Below are 27,169 nucleotides of genomic sequence, written 5' to 3'. Positions count from 1 at the left end.
ACAAAAGAGGATAGAAATGTGAAATCTGCACCAAATAAAAGGAAAACCCTCCCAGTTTCTGTAGGATGATGTGGCAGCATGTGCGCATGCGCAGATGATGATGTAACATCGTGTATACAGCGGAACAGCCCACGGCCATGCCAGTCAAGATGTGGACGGTAAAGAGGAAACTTCAGTGTGTTCTGTGGCTCGCTAAATTCAAATCAGTGACCAAAGTGCAATGAGAATATCGGCATGTTTATAACGAAGTGCCACCACATAGGAATAACATTACTCGGTGGGATAAGCAGTTGAAGGAAACCGGCAGTTTGGTGGAAAAACCCCGTTCTGGTAGGCCATCAGTCAGTGACAAGTCTGTAGAGGCTATACGGGATAGCTACATAAGGAGCCCTAAAAAATCTGTGTGTGGGCCCACATTAAACTGCACTGAATAGGTATGAAACTGGGAGAGTTCTTTTTTTATTTGGTGCAGATTTCACATTTCTATCGTCTTTTGTTGCTTTCCTGTGACCAGTTAAAGTGCACCATGACTTTACGGACACACTGTATATATATTTTTTTATTTTATATATATATTATAAAATAATATATATAATATATTTTGTATTATGATGCAATAAGTATACATATTATATAATTATACATAAAGGTCCATGAAATAACATGTAGCTTACTACCTGAGATTAACCTTGATAAATCTATCATTAACTATATACATACTACATGAATTTCACTGCCTACGAATGGAGCATAACTCACAATTTGAAATATCATTAATCTAAAGTAGGGCCAAGAATCATAGAATTTCAAAACATTTAAATTATATTATGTTTAAATAACTACAATTAAATAAAGATAAGCACGTACTATGAATGCATATTTGTGTATCGCTTGGATGACAGTTTTAAAGAGAAGCTTGCTGGTGAGAGTATAACCATGGTATACAACGGGTTCATTTTGTGAGCCATCCCAGCAATCAATTTCCAGACAACGGCATCCTTTCACGAGGGCACTAGCAAAATTTAAATAAAATCAGTTGTCATTCCTGGATCATTAAAAATGTCAAAATATTAAAGACTCTTTGTCATTTTGCAATAAATTCTTAAATGAATCTATGATAAGGTTGTGTTAAACTGAGCACGCTTTTCTTATTTTCCGTGAGCGTGGCCTGACACGAACAATTCAAGCACCGCCAGGAGGGTGCAACGGGCAGGGAGGGCTGTGGACTCTGAATACTGCAATTTCTACCGATTCCTTATGCTCTCAGTTCTCTAACTCTCATTGAAAACATGTTTGATATACAGCTCACTAAAATAAATATTTACTGTGTTCATATTAGAAAAAGAATGAGAGCTATAGGGATGCAGGAAGAAAGTGGAAGGCAGACAGAAGTGATCTCCTAAACACAAGCTTGGAAGAGAGAGAAATGAATGAAATAGGCTGACTTGAAACACCAGGATTTTAAAATTTAGACTCATGTATCTGGGAGAAGGTAAAAAGGGCCCCTGCCATTTATGGAGACATTTTTCCCTGCCCTGAGCTATAACAACTTGGAGAAGAGAGGGTGGTTCCAGCACCAAATATTTGCCGTAGAATCAGGGATTCTTTCAAAGAGAAATACAGAGTACCAAATAAACCTTATGCAACAATAGAATTTGTAGGTCTAAAACTTCTTTAGGGATCATTTTAGATAACTTTTTAGGGTGATGACTCAAACATTATTTAAGTAGGAGTGTAAATGAGAAAAGATAAAGCAATTATGACATGAAGTCAAGGTGCTGAATTAAAAAAATAAAAACATAAAAGGGTCTTATATTCTCTCAGAAATAATATAGGTAAAAGATGGAAGGGACCTGAGGTGTAGGGCATTAAAGGGCAAGGCAATTAATGAATTTCATCTATACTGGAGGCTTCACTAAAACAATATAAAGCTAAATGGTTAATATTCTTTTTTTGAGGTTTCTTGGGGGTTGGGTTTTTTTAAGACCCTGTTGTCCTACTTTTTAAGTGCACATTGCTTCATTCAGGAATGTAAATATGCCCTATAATGTAAAATTCAGAGCTGTAAAAACTGGAGAATAATCAGTATCTATTTGTAAAGTTGAATTGTCATGCAAGAATGTTGGCTTTACTCTCCTCTAGGTTCATTGTCAAAGTACATTTGTCTTGCCCTTTTTATCAATGTAGAATAGCAGTTCTCTGGGATGCTACCAGAGAATAATCTTGAACTCTTTGCTGGGAAAACAAAAGACAGAAAACTACTAAAAACTCAGATGTGGAAGAAAACTTTTCATGAAGGATAACCCACACAATCCTGATTCTTGCTATTTCTCTAGCTAGTTTTGATTTTATTCTTAGAAACTGCTTCTATTGACAACACGATATGGTTCCTAGTAGAAAATGATCTGAGTTATTCAGAGGTATGTGAGAGAAAGGTGTGTCACCCCCAGGAGTGAAGCCATTTCCTATTAGTGAAGCCCCTTTGGGGAATGCACAATGACAATTTCTTTTTCAGTAAAAATATCTTCCACTTAGGTAAGTTTAAGGGACTTTATATGAATTAAAATATTTAATAGTATTAGGACAGTTAATGTTAGTTTTCCTCTTTTAAAGATGAGGAAATTGAGGCACAAGCAGGTTATATTTGTCACATATTAAACAAATGAGGAAAAACAAGAAAAGATCATCACCAGAAACTTAAACATTAATAGATAAACATTATATTATACCGACTCTCATGAGTAGAGAAATTTAGAAGACTTGCCTTCTAATAGTGTATATTCCACAAGTGGGTAGAGAAACAGATGTAATACAATTAAATTTAAATATTCAGTTGGGTGGAACATTTTCTTGGAATTCAAAAGTAATTGTCTGTAGTACTAAATCAACTTGTTTAAAAAGTATATTTTCTCTTTTAAAAAAATTAAAATATCTAATAAGCCCTGGCCGGTTGGCTCAGTGGTAGAGCGTCGGCCTGGCATGTGGAAGTCCCGGGTTCGATTCTTGGCCAGGGCACACAGGAGAAGCGCCCATCTGCTTCTCCACCCCTCCCCCTCTCCTTCCTCTCTGTCTCTCTCTTCCCCTCCCGCAGCCAAGGTTCCATTGGAGCAGAGTTGGCCCCGGCGCTGAGGATGGCTCTATGGCCTCTGCCTCAGGTGCTAGAATGGCCCTGGTTGCGGCAGAGCAATGCCCCAGATGGGCAGAGCATCGCCCCCTGGTGGGCATGCCAGGTGGATCCTGGTCAGGCGCATGCGGGAGTCTGACTGTCTCCCCATTTCCAACTTTAGAAAAATACAAAAAAAAAAAATTAAAATAATAAAGTATTAACAGAAATTTTGTTTTTTTAATTTTTATTTATTGATATAGCAAGAGAGGGAGGGAGGGAAGGAGGGGAAGAGAGAGAGAGAGAGAGAGAGAGAGAGAGAGAAGGAGAGACAGGCACATCAAGCTGCTCCTGTACGTGCCCTGACCGGAATTGATCCTGCAACCTCTGCACTTTGAAATGATGCTTTAACCCACCAAGCTATCTGGCAAGGGATGACTAGAAATTTATATAATGAAAGTATAGCTATGAGTGGGCTATCCTTAAGAATTCTAAGTGGATGCACTTCTGAGTTTGTGAAGTTACGTGTTTACTTAGATTTTTAAATTAGATAAATAATATTTGTAAATTTGATATTATCATGGTATTATAAGGTACCTTCTCTATGATTTTCCTAAATTAATATCATCCAATCACATAGGTTTTACTATCACCTATATGTTGATTACTTCCAATTCTTTCTTTCCAGTCTGGATATTTTTTCTCAACCCCAGACTCATCCACCTGACTCATACATAAATATCTGACATGGCTCTTTGCTATTTCATTGGTATCTTCAACTGAATGTCAGAACCATTGAACTCTTATTTTTGCCTCACATTCTACAGTGGCCTCCTCTCTCAGACCTCATCATCTCTGTCAACTGTATCATCATACTCTGGGTCACTGAGCCAAAAATCTTGATACTGCCTTTCCCTCAGACCTCTCTTCAAATTATCCAGTAAATCTTGTTGACCCTGCCTCTTTAAAGTATCTCAAACTGAACCACTTATCTCAATTGCAGCCTCATGAACTCACCATCTAAGTAACTATCACCACCTGGATAACCACAACATCTTCTCACATCACCTTCCACCTCCGCTCTTGCACCATCAGTCTTTCCTCCACAGAAATAAAAAGTAAGTCAATATGACATTATCATAAGGAAACCCCTCCAATGGCTTCCCAGTGCAACTAGAATAGAGTCCATTCTCTCCTTACCCTTTTGACCAGACTTTTCTGAGACTTCCTCTCTATCATCACTCAGACCACAACTATGTCACCTCTTGAGAAGCTTTTCCTAAAAATTCAAGTAAAGTTGTACCCTCCACCCCAGTTATTTTCTATCACAGTACCCTAGGTTATCTTCCCTGTATGACTCATCAGTCCCTGAAAATATCACCATATTTGTTTATTATCTGCCTATTTCCATGAACAGAAGAAGTTGGCAGCTTTGAATATCTTGCTCACCACTACATTCTCAGCTGACTGGTTAAACTGAAGTCTGGTATTAACAGTATAACACATTGTAGAATGCAAAATTAGAGATGTAGCTTAAACTGTGTAAATAATTTTCCATATAAATCTCTCTATATTATACTCTATGAATGCCAAATTATACCATTTACCCTATGTATTGGCTTTATTCATAGTATTGTGTCCTGATATCTGAGAATTCATTTTAACTATATATATTTAAATCTAGGATGTTATAATTAACTGAACATGGTTTCCTCAAAGAGGTATTAAAATTATTTAGAAAACAAGAGGGCTAGTAACTGTAGAAAGGAATCAGCAGACAGAATTAGAAGGAGGCTTTATGATACTAATACACTGAATAAGTTACTGTACATCATCACCCAAAGGTCAGATCTCCAAGATATGCACAAAACAAAACTACTCTTCCTATGTGTTTGACAAACATGCATAACCTGCTTTAACTGTGAATTACTACCCATAGAAGTAGGCACCAGCAAGAACTTCCAAGTATTTTAAAATGTAATAAATTTAAAAATCAATATAAATACCTTTCATAGCCCCAAATGTCACTTGGTCCCACTAATTGATCAGATACCAAGTATGTATTATGTGAACTTGAAATAAAATAATCTTGTAATGGATGATGCATATCTTGATAAACTTTTTTAAATTCATTATTAAATAGGAGACATTCAGATGAACACATGTATCTTGTAAAACCTTCAAATGACATCTGGCGTAATAGCTTAACTATAAAAAATAAGTAAAAGGGATCTATTAATATCATTAGCAGTATAAAAATTATATCTCACTTTAAAACTTATTCGGTAATAAAGTGTGTTTCTAAAATATTCATTTAGAATAACATTAATACTATTTTTAATTTTTCTTTGGAAACAATTTTTTCTAATCAATACCCTTAATTCTTCTATAGCAACATTCAAGTAGAGAATGTATCTTTTAATTATTACTGATTTTTTAATGTTTTAAAAATATATGCAAGAAAAATACAAATGTCATAGATCAATAAATTTCCATGAGCCAAACAACTGGGTAACCAGCACCCAAGTCACAAATCAGAACATTACAGCACCCCGAAAGCCTGTCTTCTGTTAATTTTCAGTCTCTCCCTCCACCCATCCAAGGGTATTCAAAGGTCTGGCTTTTAATAGCACACATTAGTTTTCTCTTGTTTTTGTGCTTTATATGGATGATCTCATACAGTCTGTCTTTTTGTGACTGGTTTATTTTGTTCAACATTGCTTCTAAGATTAATTTTTGCAGTTGCATATAGTTAGACATTGTTTGTTACCATACTGTACAGTATTACATTGAGTGAGTACACCACAATTTATCGATTCTATTTTTTGATGAGCCTTTAGATAATTTACAAAGAGTGTTGCTGTAAACAATCAGTAAATGGCTCTTGGTACAAATATGCACATTTCTATTGGGTGCATGCCTATTTATTTTTAAATATCTTTAAATTGTCTCTATAAACTTTTATACACAGTATAATTTATACCAAAATTATCTATTTAAGCAGAACACTGCTCTGCAATCAGAGAGCTTGGATTAAGTCCATTTATTTGTTATATAATGAGCATGTTAGTTAACCTCTTCCTATATTTGGAATGATGGTAATAATAGTACTTATCTCATGTATTAGCTCTAAGTTAGTTGCTGATATTTTTGTTGTTGATGATTCAGTTTGTCTCAAAATAAGAGCTAGTGTGAGTGTTCACTTTAGACTAGAGTGTGATCCTTAGCAAATAAGTTTATTTCCAAGAATTTATAACATAGAGATAGGAACTCAAAGATTGATGTATAAGAATGATCACACTGGCATTATTTATAAAAGCTTAATAAGAGAAGGAAACAAATTAAAGCTCAAAGTATGATATAATACTAAGAAGCCTTTAAAAATAATGTATCAGAAAAATATATAATGACCTAGGTAACTGTTTATGATATCATAACAGTAAAAGAAAGCCAGCATTCAGAAATGCTATTAAAATTTTGGTTAAAAAATGAAAGCTAGAAGAATAAATACATAGAATATTTATAGGCGTGCAAACTTTCTATTTCAAAGTAATGCAAATTTATGGCAACTTGCGGAGCAAATGCATCATATATTGTAATAGCAATGATTTGCATAAATTGATTCTTTTTCCCAGTGCAATTAGCAGTGATTGGCTTATAGCTTTTTTGTGTGTGTGTGACAGAGATGAAAGATAGAGAGAGGGACAGATAGGGACAGACAGGAAGGGAGAGAGATAAGCATTAATTCTTTGTTGCAGCATCTTAGTTGTCCATTGACTGCTTTCTCAAATGTGCCCTTACTGGGGCGGGAGGGAGAGGGCTCCAGCACAGCAAGTGACCCCTTGTTCAAGCCAGCAATCATGGAGTCATGTCTATGATCCTGTGCTCAAGCTGGTGAGCCCACACACAAGCCGGTGACCTTGTGGTTTTTGAACCTGGGTCCTCTGAGTCTCAGTTCCATGCACTATCCACTGCACCACCACCTGGTCAGGTCTTCTAGCCCTTTTGAACATTCAAATAATTAAGCAAATTTCTTTTGTCATAAATAGAAAACAAACTCATCTTGTGTTTTAAAAGATACTAGATTGAAATTAGAATTAATCTCATGAATTTTTAAAAACCTCACTTGATCCACGTCCCATACCAAAATGAGATGAGATTAAAGAGGTTGGCAGCATTTGGGACTATAAAATCACAATTAAAATTGGCCTTAGTAAATCTCTAAAGTGATCAATAAGCATGTAAATGAAATGCAAAGGCTGTCTGTGTATGAAAGTGTGTGAAGCAGAGGAAGTTTCAAAAGATAAAATGAGTGAACAGAATAATATTATAGTTAAAATGCAAACATAATTCTTAGATGTCATTGTCACCATTCCATTACCCTGTTGTATCTTTTACCACCTGCAGGTAACAGTGCCAAAGAATTTTTTTTTAATATTCACTAAATCAGTAATACTGAAAATGCTTATCAATGAATTGGCTATTTCCAGTCATCAGTGATATAAAGAGTTTGAGCTAGAACATAAATCAATTCCTTACTTACTTAGAGAATGTCTTTGCTATTAAAAAAAAAAAAGTCGGCTAAGTTCATCAGGTGTGCTTAGTAATTTAGTTGTTTTACATTCTGGTGCAAACTCTCTATCTTATTGCAAGCCTGCAAAAGTTTTGTTGGTGATCTGACCAAACTCTTTCTGGCACTGCATTTAGTTCTGCTAGGCAGTGCCTAAAATCTTCCAAAATCTTTAAGTAGAACTGAGTTACAAAGCCAAAGTCTTAATTATAGCCTATTGAGAGTGACATGATTTGATCCCTGCCTATCTCTCTAAACTCATCTCACCCTCATTCTCCAAATTCCAAACACGCTTTTCCCGTTTCTTTAAATCTCCAACTCAAGTTCAACATTTTTCTTCTCTCAACTCAGACACTTCTCCCATTTTGTTACATCATTAGCTATTTCTCATTATTTAGGTCTTAGCTCAAATGTCACATTCTCATAAAGGACTCTCCTAAACACCCAACCTAAACTAGAACTCTTGGGTTGTTTCCTCCTTCTGACTTTCTCTGTTTTGTTTTTTTCACAGTACATAGCATTCTCTGAAATTATCCTTTTATATGTCTAATTCTTTATTGTCAAAATTCCTTCAACCCCCTTCAGAAATATAACATTTGGTTTGCCTCACTTTCCACTGTATTTTCAGCACCTAAAAACATACTTGGTTGCCTGAAATAAATATTTGAATAAATTATGAATGCGTGACAAAATGAAAGAATAAGTTTGGTTTTGTTAAAACCCCTATTATATCATATGTTATACATTGGTAGCCATAAACAAACTTTCAAAGGCAGAACTTGGACTTTCATACCTCCCTAGTTAAAGAAATATTTTGCGCTACCAATTAGTTTTTGTAGAATTAAACACCATGCTTTAACTTAATAGCTACTTAGATAATTACATAAATATTTTATTAAATTATGTCTTCATTATTTTATTTAAAGAAGAAGATAAATAAAAATTTTGAAGTTTTTTTATTCATTGACAAATGAGGCAAAAACAAAAAATAATATGACAAGTCATTAGCGTAATTGGTTATTTAATTTAAACCAGATAATATTATAATAGATTAAGTGAATGACATGGAGAAATTAGTGATTGTTGTAATATTTTATCTCTTTTCTAGGATCATTTTCATTTAGCTAATTTAATATTCATACATATTTTCAACAGTATAATTTATAAAAATAGAAGACTCTCTATAACTGGGTTTTTATCTTATTAATGAACATTTAAATGCTTTTTTCTATTATAGTACATGTAACAGAATCCTCATATTGCTTTTTACTCCTAAGCTTATCTCGGAACACTTGACAGATATACAAAAGCAGTTAAAAGAAAGCTGGAGAACGATATAAGAAAGAATGCCATGATTACACAATGTAGCCTTCTAAAGGGTATATATATATTCTATAAAATGCAAAAATAAAACTTCCAATATTTGACATTAGGAAGAATCTGATCCATCCAGAAATTTGAATTCAATAACTTTAATTCATAAAAAATACCTTGAATGTAAATATTTAATAAAACTTTGAAATGCAAGCATACCTTCTTCAATAGGCTCATATTTTTGAATGATCTCAAAAGCAATGGTTCTAGTCATGGTAAACATACACTGCTCTTGTGTCAAAAAGTCAGCTAGATCTTTTTCAAATAGAAATTTCCGGTCTTCAGAATACGTGTTGAAAATCTCAATAATTTCTTCTCTGTGTACAATGATTCGATAAATTGCTCTAAATTCTTCTATGGTGATTTTTCCTTGCTTCAGCCTGTCATTAGCCTACAAAAAAAAAATGACTCGTGTACTCATATTCTGAATATAAAAAATACACAAACTGAATAAATTAGAGTATTTGTGTAGCATACATAGCAACTTATACTTGAAGGAAGATGAATCTTACATTGGAGTATTATCTCAAATAAAATATATACCCCTGCAAGAAGTGATGCCAAAGTTGGAAAAAAAAGATTAGTGTATCATCACCAGTTAAAATCTATTGTGAATAGAGTAAGATTTGGGAGAAGATGAGTATTCTAGCTTGACTTTGAATTGTACATTTCCCCTTTTCTGTTGCACTCTATTTTAGTGCCTTCTTAAAACCATGCTAAATGATATGTAATCCCACGCTACCAATATGCAGCTTGCACTATAAAAGTCAAAAAAGCATGCAAGATCACCATAAACTACAGAAGCAGCAGTAGTTAGGAAGTACTTTAAGAAAGTAGAATCTGCATCATTACTGAAGGATTGGGGGCAGTGACAAACAAGGTAGGTTTCAATAAGAAAAAATAGATTCAACTGGATCCACCAGGGTGTTCTGGAAATTTCATGTTTGAACTTTATGAGCTAAGAAACAAGAAGTTGGGTTGGGTCCGGTTATTAAAAGCAACAGAAACACCTTGAGATTCTCAGTAAGAAATGACTAGCAAAAGAAAAAGTTTAGTACTATTAAATGTGCATTAACAATTGGAAGATGGAATATGAGTCTAAGGGGAAAAAATGGATACAATCACACTCATGGAGATGACGTCAGAGTAATGGCAGGGTAGGAAGCGATACCGATAAATCTCCCCCAAAACTCAACAAGATCTTCAACCAGAAACAGAAAAACCTATACTTGGAGCTTCCAGATGCTTTGCAATACACCCAAAGGTATGATTGAGTGAAAAATTGGCTAAATATATAACCAAACCCCGAAGGAAATAGGGAGTAAGAAATGCTCCGCCTTCCTCACTAACCTAAACAGGGCGGCTTTCTCTGGTAACTGTGAATATAGAAACTGAGGCGGGCAAAGGGGGTGAATACATCCAGGCCGCGAAACAAACGGCCGAACCAGGCTGTGGCACGGAGATCCAAGCCGAGGAAAATCTGATCCTGTGGCAACCCGGGCAATACAAGCTAACACTCGCGCCAAACCCAAACAAAGAAAGACAAGCAGCGCGGCCATTTTACCCGGTCTCCTGGCTGGTGAGCAGTTAGTGGGCGAGAGATTTCTTCCTAGGCCCCGGGAGTCAGTGCCAGTGTTGCCTCACGGAGAGGCAGGGTCAGAGGCCTTTCTGTGGGCTGAGGGCAGAGTCTCTGGGCAGCCCCAGCGCCCTGGGAAAGCCACGCACGGGAGGGAGTGAGAACTAATTCCAACGGTGGAGATTTTCCGTGCCGGAGGGTGTTTCACTCAGAGGGAAAGCGGCCGGCCTCATATCCTGGTTTGCGCGCGCAGATAAGGAGTGAGCGATTCCTCCGAGTGCCTCCGCAGTGCGCGCCCGTGTTATCGCATACAGGAGCAGAGTCAGGGGCCTTTGTGTGGGCCAAAGCGGAATCTCGGGCCGCCCCAGCGCCTTGCAAAAGCCGCGCACGGGGACGGAGCGAGACTCAATTCCAACGCTGCAACTTTTCCCTGTGGTTGGGGGTTTCACTCAGAGCGTGAGACTGCTGGCCGGATATCCTGGTCTGCGCGCGCAGCCTGTGAGTGAGAGTTTCCTCCAAGCGCCCCGAAAGTGGGCACCCGCTTGTGTTACCGGACACAGTGGCAGAGCCAGAGGTCTTTGAATGGCCGGAAAGCCCGCCTGATTATGCTAGCAGCTCTGACTGACTGAGCCTTACCCAGAGCCCTGTGCTGAGTGGAAATAGAATGGGGAGTTGCCAGCTCTTTGAGCCTCTTACTATCCAGGCAGAGGCAGCAGCAACCCCATAGCTGGATTATCAGGCTACTAATTGAGGAAGGAAAGACTAGGAGAAAGGCTCTAGGAACACGGACTCTCTCACTGTCGGAGCCTATAAATGCTAATAGCCTAGACTGCCAACGAGACTAAAGCACAATACATGACATTGCCATAGAGACTTATCAACTGCAAACCTCCACCTGAGCGTGGCAAAGGGGCAAAACCCGGGGTACAGAGTCACCGACCAGGAAGAGGGAGAGAAAAGAAAAAGCAAGAAGATAACCTCTCAAAATCAAGAATAATCTGCAGACTTTATAACCTATCCCATTTTATTATATTTGTTTGTTTGTTTCTCTTATCTTCATTCTTGATACTTTTTTTTTCCTCCTCCAATTTGGCCGATTAACTCTCTACCGGTCTTACTCTCTCCTCTCCTTGAACTACACTACCCATAAGTGTTACATCTCCCATTATCTTTTCTCTTCTCTTCCTTTCTCTCTATGAGGGTTGCACTCCAAAACCCTTAACTCTCTTTCTCTCTCTCCTTTCTTTTTTCTTCTTTTAGTGGTTCCCTCTTTTTTTTCTCTCTCTCTCTTTCTTTTCTCCCTCTATATTAGTTTCTTCCTTTCTCCTTTACATCTCCTCTCACTCAAACCTCAATAACAAACAAATTATCTTATCTGGGACTCAAACTTATGTTTGTGGCATTCTGGGGGGTTTTTACTTCACCTTTTTAACTCACTAGCAGTGCTCCCATCCCTGGCTCTCCATATTATCTAGTTCTTGTTCCACTAAATACAATAGTAATTTTTTAATTTGTCCCCCCATTTTTCCGTTTTCCTCTTAATCCTCTCATCATAACTCTTAGAGAACCAACACCTAAAAGCAAATCATTTTATTCTTGACCCAAATTTTTTCCTTATTTGCTTTTTGTGGGTCCATACGCTTTTTCTTTTTTTTTTTTTTTTTTTTTTTTGCTTGCCCCTTTATTACTTTTCCCCAATTCAGGCCCTCCATCACAGGCATTATTTGTTATAATTCACAGTCCACCACAAGATTTTATCAAGAAAGAGGGGAGAGGAGAGGAGAGGAAAAAAAGGAGGGGGGGAATAATTTCCTTTTTTTTTTTTTTTTTCTTTTAATTTTTATTTTATTTTATTTTTCTTTATTTCATTATTAATTTTTTTTTAAAAAAAACAACTTTTTTCAATTTTTTTTTTATTATTTTTTTAAACTTTTTATTCTTTATTAAATCTCATTAATACTATCAACAAAACCACCCTCAGATGCCATTAAGGAAGAGAAAATCGAATATCATGGATACAAAAGAAAGAGAGGTAACACAGCTAGATGAGGAAAAATCTATGGAGAAAAAATTTAATATATTGGAAACCTTAGAGCTAAATGACAGAGAATTCAAGATAGAAATCCTAAAAATCCTCCGAGATATACAAGAAAACACAGAAAGGCAATTTAGGGAGCTCAGAAAACAACTCAATGAACACAAAGAATATATGTCCAAGGAAATTGAAACTATAAAAACAAATCAAACAGAGATGAAAAACTCAATTCACGAGCTGAAAAACGAAGTAACAAGCTTAGCTAATAGAACAGGTCAGATAGAAGAGAGGATTAGTGAAATAGAAGACAAGCAACTTGAGGCACAACAGAGAGAAGAAGAAAGAGACTCAAAAATTAAAAAAAATGAGATAGCCCTACAAGAATTATCTGACTCCATCAAAAAGAATAACATAAGAATAATAGGTATATCAGAGGGAGAAGAGAGAGAAAATGGAATGGAGAACATACTCAAACAAATAATAGATGAGAACTTCCCAAGCCTGTGGAAAGAACTAAAGCCTCAAGTTCAAGAAGCAAACAGAACTCCGAGTTTTCTTAACCCCAACAAACCTACTCCAAGGCATATCATAATGAAATTGACACAAACCAACAGCAAAGAAAAAATTCTCAAGGCAGCCAGGGAAAAGAAGAATACAACATATAAAGGAAGGCCCATTAGATTATCATCAGATTTCTCAGCAGAAACTCTACAAGCTAGAAGAGAATGGACCCCAATATTTAAAGTCCTGAAAGAGAGGAACTTTCAGCCACGAATACTATACCCATCAAAGCTATCCTTCAAATATGAAGGAGAAATAAAAACATTCACAGATACAGAAAAGATGAGGGAATTTATCATCAGAAAACCCCCACTCCAGGAATTACTAAAGGGGGTTCTCCAATCAGATACAAAGAACAAAAAAAAACAGAGCCACAAGTAAAAGCTCCAAGAAGAACACAATAAAACCAAATTTAAACTGTGACAACAACAAAAAGAAAGAGGGGGAGAAGATGGAGATTAACAGTAGCAAAGGACGATGGAGTGCAAAAGTACTCACAAAATAGTTCGCTACAATGAACAGGGTAGGGACCCTTTTCATTATTCAAAGGTAACCACCATTGAAAAAACCACCACAGAAGCACATGAGATAAAAAAGATAGCAATAGTGGAAAGATGTATGGAATACAACCAAATAAAAACAAAAGATAGAAAAACAAAAGAGAAGGATCAAACAAGACACAAAACTAACAGAAAGCAAGATATAAAATGGCAATAGGGAACCCACAAGTATCAATAATTACACTAAATGTAAACGGATTAAACTCACCAATAAAAAGGCACAGAGTAGCAGAATGGATTAAAAAAGAAAATCCAACTGTATGCTGCCTACAGGAAACTCATCTAAGTAACAAGGATAAAAACAAATTCAAAGTGAAAGGCTGGAAAACAATACTCCAAGCAAATAACATCCAAAAAAAAGCAGGTGTAGCAATACTCATATCGGATAATGCTGACTACAAGACAGGAAAAGTACTCAGAGACAAAAATGGCCATTTCATAATGGCTAAGGGGACACTGAATCAAGAAGACATAACAATTCTTAATATATATGCACCAAACCAAGGAGCACCAAAATATATAAGACAGCTACTTATTGATCTTAAAACAAAAACTGACAAAAATACAATCATACTTGGAGACCTCAACACACCGCTGACGGCTCTAGATCGGTCATCCAAACAGAGAATCAACAAAGACATAGTGGCCTTAAACAAAACACTAGAGCACCTGGATATGATAGACATCTACAGGACATTTCATCCCAAAGTGACTGAGTATACATTTTTCTCCAGTGTACATGGATCATTCTCAAGAATTGACCATATGTTGGGCCACAAAAACAACATCAGCAAATTCAGAAAAATTGAAGTTGTACCAAGCATATTTTCTGATCATAAAGCCTTGAAACTAGAATTCAACTGCAAAAAAGAGGAAAAAAATCCCACAAAAATGTGGAAACTAAACAACATACTTTTAAAAAATGAATGGGTCAAAGAAGAAATAAGTGCAGAGATCAAAAGATATATACAGACTAATGAAAATGACAATACGACATATCAGAATCTATGGGATGCAGCAAAAGCAGTGATAAGAGGGAAGTTCATATCACTTCAGGCATATATGAACAAACAAGAGAGAGCCCAAGTGAACCACTTAACTTCACACCTTAAGGAACTAGAAAAAGAAGAACAAAGACAACCCAAAACCAGCCGAAGAAAGGAGATAATAAAAATCAGAGCAGAAATAAATGAATTAGAGAACAGAAAAACTATAGAAAAATTAATAGAACAAGGAGCTGGTTCTTTGAAAAGATCAACAAAATTGACAAACCCTTGGCAAGACTTACCAAGGAAAAAAGAGAAAGAACTCATATAAACAAAATCCAAAATGAAAGAGGAGAAATCACCACGGACACCGTAGATATACAAAGAATTATTGTAGAATACTATGAAAAACTTTATGCCACTAAATTCAACAACCTAGAAGAAATGGATAAATTCCTAGAACAATACAACCTTCCTAGACTGAGTCAAGAAGAAGCAGAAAGCCTAAACAGACCTATCAGTAGAGAAGAAATAGAAAAAACCATTAAAAACCTCCCCAAAAATAAAAGTCCAGGCCCTGACGGCTATACCAGCGAATTTTATCAAACATTCAAAGAAGACTTGGTTCCTATTCTACTCAAAGTCTTCCAAAAAATTGAAGAAGAAGCAATACTTCCAAACACATTTTACGAAGCCAACATAACCCTCATACCAAAACCAGGCAAGGATGGCACAAAAAAAGAAAACTACAGACCTATATCTCTAATGAATACAGATGCTAAAATACTAAACAAAATACTAGCAAATCGAATACAACAACATATTTAAAAAATAATACATCATGATCAAGTGGGATTCATCCCAGAATCTCAAGGATGGTTCAACATACGTAAAACGGTTAATGTAATACACCATATCAACAAAACAAAGAACAAAAACCACATGATCTTATCAATAGACGCAGAAAAGGCTTTCGATAAAATACAACACAATTTTATGTTTAAGACTCTCAACAAGATGGGTATAGAAGGAAAATATCTCAACATGATAAAGGCCATATATGATAAACATTCAGCTAACATCATATTAAATGGCACTAAACTGAAGGCTTTCCCCCTTAAATCAGGAACAAGACAGGGTTGTCCACTCTCTCCACTCTTATTTAATGTGGTACTAGAGGTTCTAGCCAGAGCAATCAGACAAGACAAAGAAATAAAAGGCATCCATATCGGAAAAGAAGAAGTAAAGGTATCACTTTTTGCAGATGATATGATACTATACATCGAAAACCCCAAAGAATCCACAAAAAGACTACTAGAAACAATAAGCCAATACAGTAAGGTCGCAGGATACAAAATTAACATACAGAAGTCAATAGCCTTTCTATATGCCAACAATGAAACAACTGAGAAGGAACTCAAAAGAACAATCCCCTTCACGATTGCAACAAAAAAAATAAAATACTTAGGAATAAACATAACAAAGAATGTAAAGGACTTATATAATGAAAACTATAAACCATTGTTAAGGGAAATCGAAAAAGATATAATGAGATGGAAGAATATACCTTGTTCTTGGCTAGGAAGAATAAATATAATCAAGATGGCTATATTACCCAAAGCAATATACAAATTTAATGCAATTCCCATCAAACTTCCAATGACATTTTTTAAAGAAATAGAGCAAAAAATCATCAGATTTATATGGAACTATAAAAAACCCCGAATAGCCAAAGCAATCCTAAAGAAAAAGAATGAAGCGGGGGGCATTTCAATACCTGACTTCAAACTATATTATAGGGCCACGACAATCAAAACAGCATGGTATTGGCAGAAAAATAGACACTCAGACCAATGGAACAGAATAGAAAGTCCAGAAATAAAACCACATATATATAGTCAAATAATTTTTGATAAAGGGGCCAAGAACACACAATGGAGAAAAGAAAGCCTCTTCAATAAATGGTGCTGGGAAAACTGGAAAGCCACATGCAAAAGAATGAAACTGGACTACAGTCTCTCCCCCTGTACAAAAATTAACTCAAAATGGATCAAAGATCTAAACATAAGACCTGAAACAATTAAGTACATAGAAGAAGACATAGGTACTCAACTCATGGACCTGGGTTTTAAAGAGCATTTTATGAATTTGACTCCAATGGCAAGAGAAGTGAAGGCAAAAATTAGTGAATGGGACTACATCAGACTAAGAAGTTTTTGCTCAGCAAGAGAAACTGATAACAAAATAAACAGAAAGCCAACTAAATGGGAAATGATATTTTCAAACGACAGCTCAGATAAGGGCCTAATATCCAAAATATACAAAGAACTCATAAAACTCAACAACAAACAAACAAACAATCCAATAAAAAAATGGGAAGAGGATATGAATAGACACTTCTCCCAGGAAGAAATACAAATGGCCAACAGATATATGAAAAGATGCTCATCTTCTTTAGCTATTAGAGAAATGCAAATCAAAACGGCAATGAGATACCACCTCACACCTGTTCGATTAGCTGTTATTAGCAAGTCAGGTAACAGCAAATGTTGGAGAGGCTGTGGAGAAAAAGGAACCCTCATACACTGTTGGTGGGAATGTAAAGTAGTACAACCATTATGGAAGAAAGTATGGTGGTTCCTCAAAAAACTGCAAATAGAACTACCTTATGACCCAGCAATCCCTCTACTGGGTATATATCCCAAAAACTCAGAAACATTGATACGTAAAGACACATGCAGCCCCATGTTTATTGCAGCATTGTTCACAGTGGCCAGGACATGGAAACAACCAAAAAGCCCATCAATAGATGACTGGATAAAGAAGATGTGGCACATATACACTATGGAATACTACTCAGCCATAAGAAATGATGACATCGGAACATTTACAGCAAAATGGTGGGATCTTGATAACATGATACGAAGCAAAATAAGTAAATCAGAAAAAAACAGGAACTGTATTATTCCATACGTAGGTGGGACATAATAGTGAAACTAAGAGACATTTATAAGAGTGTGGTGGTTACGGGGGGAAGGGGGGAATGGGAGAGGGATAGGGGGTGGGGAGGGGCACAAAGAAAACAAGATAGAAGGTGACAGAGGACAATCTGACTTTGGGTGGTGGGTATGCAACATAATTGAATGACAAGATAACCTGGACTTGTTATCTTTGAATATATGTATCCTGATTTATTGATGTCACCCCATTAAAAAAATAAAATTATATAAAAATTAAAAAAATTAAAAAAAAAAAAATGGATACAATCCAGGTGAGAAGTGGTAAGAAGAAACTAAAGAAAAGATGTCGGTAAAATTATGAAAGAAAAAGTCCAAAGGACACAACACATTAAAATTTTTGACACATAAGGAAGAGAAATCAAAATGTCCGGAGTAGGAGAGAGTTAGAATAACTAGTAGAATTAAGAATCACAAATAAAAAACTAAGGCACAGGAAGTGCACCTTGGATATTTCATTTCAAAAGAGACTATGCATTTATATTTTAACTTTCTTGCTATATTGTAAACAATCTGAATACAAAGGCAGGAGATGAAGGGCTATTGTATTTTGGTGAAAAGTTGACAATTGGTCGACAAAATGGAGCCGATTTATTTATAGCTCTAAAGGAAATGGGACTTTGGACATATGAATTCAACTCTAAGCTTCATATTTTCATCTGCAAAATGGGGATAGAGAGCACTGCTTACATCATCTGGTTGCTATGCAGATGGGAGATGTACAACATATGGGAGTTCTGGATTTCAATGTATTGTTATCTATGACTGCTTCCCTCACCTCATCCACCTTAGTATCTCATCTTTTGAAAATTTTGCCTATACAGTGAACCCCTAGAATATAGTAAGGGACAAACCTGTTGGAAAGTATCTCTTTGTTTCATGAGGAAAAGTTCAATGGTGATTACCAGAGTTTGATAGGAGGAATCCAAGAAGGAATCTGAGCGGGGGATCAAATATGAAGCTTTGCAGGGAAAAGTAAGTTTCATTTTAAACATTAAAGTTTCTGGGCATCCAAGCAGAGACAGCCAACAGGCACTTGGTTGGGATGGTGAGGAGGGATTTGCATGTTACAGGAGAAAGCATGACAAGGGTTAAGCCAGACATCCCAGACAGGAGTTTCCAGAGTTCTATGAGTAATGAACAGATTATATCAATGTTTTTATCCTCAATATCCTTGTGTATCACAAGAGGCTAATAATAGTTTCCTTGGATTTTTGTTAAAATAATGTGTGCAAAAACCTAATATGGCACCTAGAATATGGCAGATGAACAGATTTTATCATGTATGTGGCTTTGTTATTTATGATAGAAAACTTAAATTTTGTTTCCATTAAAATAGTAATGGACGCCATTGAAAGTCAGTAATGTGGTGCATAGAGGCTTTGGAATTCATCTTCTCCCACAGACACACCAAATCTACAGCTGCATATGGTACAAATTTCTCAGAAAGAATTCAAACACTAGTTGAGCAAATCCTACACATGGGCAAATGAGAAAAAATATATATATCAAGAAGAGTAGCAGAGAGTGAGTCACAGTCTCTCCATAATCTCTAACCCCAGCAGAATGACATATTAATATAATCAGGAGAGAACTTCAACTCTCAGTTTCTGCCCCCCCTCAAAGAGTGAAGAGTTTGAACCCAATATTTAATGGCACAATTTTTAAGATTTCCACTTGAGATACAGGCCCCCAAAACACCTAGCTCTAACAACCAACTGGGGTTTGCATCCACAATACCCACAAGACCATAGTAAACAACTCTCCATGGTTCATGAAGACTCGTGGCTGTCCCCCCAGGACTTGGCACACAGGCAGAAGACTAAAGCACCTGTTTTTCCCCTGCAAGAAGCCTATTTGGATCTCTTAAAAGCTGTAACCTGAAAGTCATGTTTCTAATCTAATACACATCAAAGGGCCAACTGAGACCTTCCCCAGAGACCAGGAAGGCAGTGGGTACCATCTCCATGCCGTTGCTCTGCTTCACTCTGATCACCAGTGTTTCCCTAAAAGAAGCTTGTGCACACATCTGCCACCCCACCTCTTACAGTTGTACTTGGGTGATGAGCTCCTTGGTTGCCTGGCTCTGGTGGGACTTCCATTTACAGATCCCATAGAACAGTGGTCCCCAACCCCCGGGCCACAGACCGGTACCGGTACGTGGGCCACTTGGTACTGGTCTGCAGACAAAGAATAAATAACTTACATTATTTCCGTTTTATTTATAGTTAAGTCTGAACGATGTTTTATTTTTTAAAAATGACCAGATTCCCTCTGTTACATCCATCTAAGACGCACTCTTGACGCTTGTCTCGGTCACGTGATACATTTATCTGTCCCACCCTAAAGGCCGGTCCATGAAAATATTTTCTGACATTAAACTGTTCTGTGGCCCAAAAAAGGTTGGGGACCACTGCCATAGAACTGTAACAAACAAAGAAAGAGTTCTTGACAGGCTATTCCCGCAGGGCTCAGCACAAAGCCAGAGTCAGAGGCCCCCAGTCTACCTCTGAAGGAGGCCAGGTTTAACAACAACAGGTTGGCCCTGGCCGGTTGGCTCAGCGGTAGAGCGTTGGCCTGGCGTGCGGGGGACTCGGGTTCGATTCCCGGCCAGGGCACATAGGAGAAGCGCCCATTTGCTTCTCCATCCCCCCTCCTCCTTCCTCTCTCTCTCTTCCCCTCCCACAGCCAAGGCTCCCTTGGAGCAAAGATGGCCTGGGTGCTGGGGATGGCTCCTTGGCCTCTGCCCCAGGCACTAGAGTGGCTCTGGTCGCGGCAGAGTGACGCCCCAGAGGGGCAGAACATCGCCCCCTGGTGGGCAAAGCATCGCCCCTGGTGGGCGTGCCGGGTGGATCCCAGTCGGGCGCATGTGGGAGTCTGTCTGACTGTCTCTCCCCGTTTCCAGCTTCAGAAAAATCAATTAAAAAAAAAAAACAGGTTTAACACAACTGCTGTTTTCCAGATATGCTGTGTTGTCCCCTGTAACTTTGGTAGAAAAAGAGTAAATCCTGAAATGCTCCCAAGTAGGCAGCCACTGTCTCAATTCTGGAGTCCTGTTTGATGGCTATTTCCCTGGGGCTCAGAACAAAGGGAAGTGAACGGTGGTCCCCAGCCATCTTCTGGTCTTTCCCTGAAAGAGGTCTATTTGCATACTTTGTCTGAGGCTCCACCTTCCAATAAGCCTGCATCTCGGAGCTACAATCCTCCCTTGAGACGCCCTCAAGGACTAGAAACCACCAAAAATAAAGGAGGCTTTTTGGAAAATCACAAAGGCTGAAAACAGAAGAGCTAAGATAAGGTTGAACAATATAGTTATCTCCTACATGAGACAGCTTCTTCAAGACTGGCAGAGGTGGATGCTCTACAATAAGGCACAGACACCAACACAGTGCACAAAAGAAAATGAAGAAACAAAGAAATATGTTCCAAACCGAAGAACAAGAGGAGACCTCAGAAACAGACTTTAATGAAACAGAGATAAGTGATTTATCTGAGATAAATGAGTTCAAATAATGGTCATAAATATAATGGAGTTCCCTCAAAAAATTAAAAATAGAGCTATCATATGTCCAGAAATTTTCACTTTTTGGTATTTATCCAAAGAAAATAAAATCACTATCTTGAAAAGGTATCTGCATCTCTATGTTTATTGCAGCATTATTTACAATAGCCAAGACACAGAAACAAACAAAGTGTTCACCAACAGATAAATAGATGAAGAAAATGTGATATATATCTATCAGCCATAAAAAGGAAGAAAATTCTGTAATTCGTGACATTTTGGATGTCACTAATGATGCCTTGCAGGCATCATGTAATGTAAAATAAGTCAGAAAGAGAAAGACAAATGCTGTATAATCTCTCTCATATGTGGATCTAAAAATAATGAACTCACAGATACAGAGAACAGATTGATGGTTGCCAGAAGCAGAGATGAGAAGGGCGGTTGAAGGTAATCATTAGGTATAAACCTCCAGTTATGAGATAAGTAAGTTCTTTGATGTAATGTACAGCCTGGTGACTGAAGTCAACAATATTGTATCATATATACTTAAAAGTTGCTAAGAGTGTAATTTTAAAAGTTCTCCTCACACATACACAAAAATGTGTAACTATATGAGGTAATGCATGTTTACTAAACTTATTGTAGTGATCATTTCACAATACAAACATATATCAAGTCATCATGCTGTACACTTAAAACTAACACAATGTTATGTCAATTATATCTCAATAAAACTGGGGGGAGAGAGAATCAGTAAAATTGTTCAAGAGGAATTGAAAAGTAAAATGAAAGAAAATTAAGAACTCAATTTTAAGAGGAGAGCAGAAGGTATGATGGCAACAGGAATAATGATACATTTTAAGTAAAAACTAGGTGAGAATGAAGTCACAAACCTCGGAATAAGGAGAAGTTTAAGAGAGATAAATAAAACACACAGAGAGGCCTCACTATTGGATTTAGCATTTTAGAGATAGATTTCCAAAATAAGTAAGTGTGTTGGCAAAGTTTATTGCAATGGATCATTGAAGAAATGGAGAAAGAAATGTAAAGGATTCTTTTAGTTTCTCTATTAAAAAGAATGTAACAATTAAAAGAGGATAAGTTGCTACATATTTTTCAGAGAAGATTAAAAATAAGCTTGGTTGGACTAAAATAGCAAATCATAAACTTGAAGTGGAACCAAACAAAAATATAAGTGACTGAGATGACTCAAGTTGCGGATTAGCAGGGCAGAGGTAGCAAAGGAATACTCGTCTCTCTGCCATCCATCGTCCAATCCATCCTACAGTGCAGCCCATATTTATCCTAAAATACTCACTATTTCCCTACTCAAACATTTCAGTGGCCACCCACTGCCTACAAAAATAAATCCAAATTCCACGGTCTACCATTCAGAATCTGGCCAGAACTGGCGTTTGTAGCTATTTCTTATTAGCTACTCCCCTTCATGCATCCTATACTCGATTCATATTTGATTACCTTTAATTCCCCAAGCATTTCTTACACTATATTTTACACATATTGCTTCTCATTTTTCAAGGTCCAAGAAGAAGGCCTCCTTTACCATGGTATCTTTTATAAAAGTCCAAGTTAGAGTCTCTGTCTTCTCAAATTCCCTGATAGTATTACCTATGAGATTTATTGTAATCTACTTGTAAAATAGTAATCTCTGCAATTTTTTTTCCTCCTTATGAAAGAGATAACACTTTATCATTGTTTAGAGTTTCTAAGTTTCTACAGATTGGAATGTACATACTATAGATTTAATAATGGTTGTTAACTCATTAGAGAATTTGAAATTAAGAGGAAACTATTTTATACTTAACCAACAATTAAAAATATAATCTAAGATTGGTTAAGTACATAGAAGTAACATATGTATCATATATCCTGTAAAATATATTACATGCTATAAGTTAAAGATAATGATAAAAGCAAGATTTTTTGGATAATAAAGAGATAAATAACAACTTGGGGAATTGCAGCTCAAGCCATGACACAACAAATAATTTTGTAAAGAAGTTTAGAGCTTGACCAGGTGATGGCACATTGGCTAGAACATCAGTCTGAGGCTCTGAGGACCCTGGTTCGAGACCCCAAGGTTGTTGGCTTGAGCACTGGCTCATCTAGCTTGAAAGCAGGTCACCAGCTTGAGTGTGGAATCATAGACTTGATCCCATGGTCACTGGCTTGAGCCAAAAGGTCGCTGGCTTAAAACCCAAGGCAGATGGCTTGAGCCCAAAGGTCACTGGCTTGAAGCCCAAGGTCGCTGGTTTGAGCAAGGAGTCATTGGCTCAGCTGGAGACACCCCCCCCCTCCCATCAAGGCACATATAAGAAAGCAATCAATAAACCACTAAGGTGCCACAACTGTGAGTTGATGCTTCTCATTTCTCTCTCCTTTCCTGTCTGTCCCTGTCTCTTTCTCTTTACCCTCTCATGCTCAAATACAAAATGTTTAGAATATTTTTCTAGGGTCATAATATTATACAGGGGTAGACAAAAGTAGGTTTACAGTTGTAAGTATGCCAACACAGTTTATTCTTGTATTATTATTTATTTGATAATTATTGTATTATTTATTTGCATTATTTATCTTACTATTATTGTTATTATTTCATTATCTTACCTATATTTATCTTTTAGGTAATGATAGCTGGTAATTGAACCCATTTTTGCTCACCTTTGTATGTTCTTTAGTCAAATTATATGATAAAAATCCACATTGTAAGGAAAAAAATTCATGTCAGAATTTATGTCTGCTTCTTAGGAAATCACTAAATGTAATACCAATTTTTCTCTTTTTCAGAATAATCTTGATGGACATACTTTCAACTCATTTACTGAGTACCTAGTTTTTGCCAAGCTTGGCACTAGGTACATTCACAAATAATACCTTATTTAATATTCAGAACAATCCTGCAGGATAATTATATTAGTATCCCCATTCTGCAGATTAAGACATTTGCTCAGAGAGTCTGCTGACTTGCCAAGTACCACACAGCTAGAATCTAACAGTGTGAGGAATCTCCATGCCCACTGAGTTTGCCAATAACAGTAGCCCCAAGACACTGGAAGATTTGGGTCACCAGAATGAGATTTGTTATGATTCATTTTGTTTACTCTGGCTAAAAGGTATACCCATATGTAAGAAAAGATTATCAACAATAGTTGAAGCAGAAGAATGAGATGTTTAAGAAGCTGAATCTATATTCAGTTAGCCAATACACCTTCCCTAAGCATTCTATTTCAACATGTTAATAACTACATGGCAGTTTAGTTTAAGGAAACAAGTATTATTTATTAGAAGGCCTAGGGCAATTATTTTAATAAGTAAGAATGGTTTGTCCTGATCATCAACTTTGTTCATATGTAATTTATGCTTCTAAAGCAGGGGTCCCCAAACTTTTTACACAGGGGGCCAGTTCACTGTCCCTCAGACCGTTGGAGAGCCGGACTATAAAAAAAAAAACTATGGACAAATCCCTATGCACACTGCACATATCTTATTTTAAAGTAAAAAAACAAAACGGAAACAAATACAATATTTAAAATAAAGAACAAGTAAATTTAAGTCAATAAACTGACCAGTATTTCAATGGGAACTATGGGCCTGCTTTTGGCTAATGAGATGGTCAATGTGCTCCTCTCGCTGACCACCAATGAAAGAGGTGCCCCTTCCGGAAGTGCGGCGGAGGCCGGATAAATGGCCTCGGGGCCGCATGCGGCCCACAGGCCATAGTTTGGGGACGACCCCTGTTCTAAAGTATTTGGGGTCACTTTAAAGAGGCTTTTGAAGTATTATAGGCAATCTGTGCCTCTAATTTTTATAGTTAACATTGTTTTCATAGCTACTCTAAAAATAGTTTTGCTAAACAAAATAGATCTTCAACTCTGCCATATCAGAATAATAAATTTCAATTAATAAGCTATTTCTTTATTTATTGTACCTGCTGAGCATTCTACATAATGCTTTTGAATATGACATGCATTTTAGTCTAGAGCCCTGGTCGGCAAACCACGGCTCACGAGCCACATGCAGCTCTTTGGCCCCTTGAGTGTGGCTCTTCCACAACATACCACATGCAGGCACTACCTCAATAAGGAATGTACCTACCTATATAGTTTAAGTTTAAAAAATTTGGCTCTCAAAAGAAATTTTAATCGTTGTACTGTTGATTTTTGGCTCTGTTGACTAATGAGTTTGCTGACCACTGCTCTAGGACATTTCAAACAAATATATCTATCTTGCAGATAATTCAAAGCAACCTGATAATCACTGAATAAGATTTCCAGTATTTCACATTTGATAGAAATTTAATTACTACCTCTATATTGTGTTGAATGTGAATTCTATCAAACCTGAAAATATGTAGCTGTTTCTTACTTTGGACAATATCACTAGGGGAAATTTTTTATGTGTAAAGGCCTTTCACAAAAATGTGTGTTCTTCAGATATGTTATTAGCAATGAATTGATTAAAATTCTGATGGCTTATTGTAGCACAAACTACATGGATTCATTGAAACAACTATGAAACTTATGTCTTTTACTACAGTCTCCTGACAAGTACAGTTTTTCTCATTTATACAAAGCTCCTCTTTGTGGTTTGTAAGTATTGGGACTACATCTTAGTGAGAGAAGTGCTTTTTGGGAGGTAGTTCTCCATAGCTCTTTAGTTTCTGCATATTTTCTGAGCAAAGACATCAATATCCTCTGTTCATGACTAGCTTTTCAAGGATAATAAAGAGATGGGATCTCCCTCCAGAAGAATAAACTAGTTTGTTTACTGTCTGCAATGATAGTGCTAATGACACCCTCCTAGACAAAGGTCAGACAGGTTTACTGTCCAAAATAAAAGATCTGGGTTCCTTAAGCTTGAGGTTACTCCCTGTAATGCAACCCATTGCATTCATTGCACAGTTGACCTGACCCTCCTCACAACATCACACTTTGGGAATTGGGGCTTTGAAAAATGGCACCAAAATGCTGATACTCTGAAAATGTTATTTTTCTGAGTAACAAGCTGTCTTTTTTCTCTGAACAGGAAACCTGCTTCTGCCAGCGTCCATGAAACTATACCAGACTATCTGGTTAGTTTGCAAATAAAGTAACACAAGAAAAACTTCTGGCATAATTGCCTATTTTGAGGTAAGATACAATTTCTCTCAAGAATACCTACTTTTCTATCAATCACTGGATTCAATTATATTATATCATGTATCTAATTTTAATCTAATCATATGACTGATCCTAATCTAATGTAAACAGATTGTTCTAAACTGATAACCTGGTATTACTTCAAATTCTTTTGACACCTTGTTTTACTTCCTACTTAAATTCTATCTTACTTATAAATATATTTAGCATAATTAATTGCTTTAATTCTTAAGAAACTAATTTTTCATAGGAATTTTCTGCAAAAAAAAGCATCCAAGTAGCTGTTGACCTTTCCCTACAATTGGGTTAAGTTCTTTCCAGGATGGAGAGGCAGGGGGCACATCGTATCTCACCTTAAAAATATGTTTCACGTGAGTATAATTACTTCGAATATTTAATTTTTCAAGTAATTTATAAGTTTTTTCTATGTTAATTTTTCCACCTCTAAAGTCATCTTGAATCAGCGACAGAAACCACGTACGAAACACACACACAAAAAAGTTAAGGAAATTCTTACAGAAAGTCATTTAGAACTTAAAATGCCTAAAGAAATAGTTGATCTCTGTTCAGTTGATCTTTATTTTTAAAAAACAGTCTATCTTATGCTTAAATGACAAGGAATTTGATGCTAAATAATATGTTAAATGAAACTAGGTTGGTAATATTCTGTAGGAACGGTATAAAAGGACATACAATAAAAATTATAGAAAAATAAAAATAAAT

General features: G+C 36.6%; 1 protein-coding gene across 1 annotated transcript in view; it reads right to left on the bottom strand.

Annotated features, from left to right (window-relative positions):
• The window catches only part of PLCZ1 (phospholipase C zeta 1), a 55,621-nt gene extending 28,693 nt beyond the window's left edge, over positions 1-26,928 (bottom strand). The window contains exons 1-4 of the mRNA XM_066361126.1: positions 26,800-26,928; positions 9,207-9,438; positions 5,110-5,311; positions 868-1,012 (exon numbers count right to left, since the gene is read on the bottom strand). Coding sequence (XP_066217223.1) covers positions 868-1,012; positions 5,110-5,311; positions 9,207-9,270 — 411 coding nt within the window. The 5' untranslated portion in view covers positions 9,271-9,438; positions 26,800-26,928. The remainder of the gene's footprint in view (positions 1-867; positions 1,013-5,109; positions 5,312-9,206; positions 9,439-26,799) is intronic.
• Between the last annotated feature and the right edge of the window lie 241 nt (positions 26,929-27,169).

Source organism: Saccopteryx leptura, chromosome 1, assembly GCF_036850995.1.
Source record: "Saccopteryx leptura isolate mSacLep1 chromosome 1, mSacLep1_pri_phased_curated, whole genome shotgun sequence".
Taxonomy (NCBI): Eukaryota; Metazoa; Chordata; class Mammalia; order Chiroptera; family Emballonuridae; genus Saccopteryx; species Saccopteryx leptura.
The sequence above is the reverse complement of the archived record's forward strand: the minus strand, read 5'-3'. Positions and strand labels throughout refer to the sequence as shown.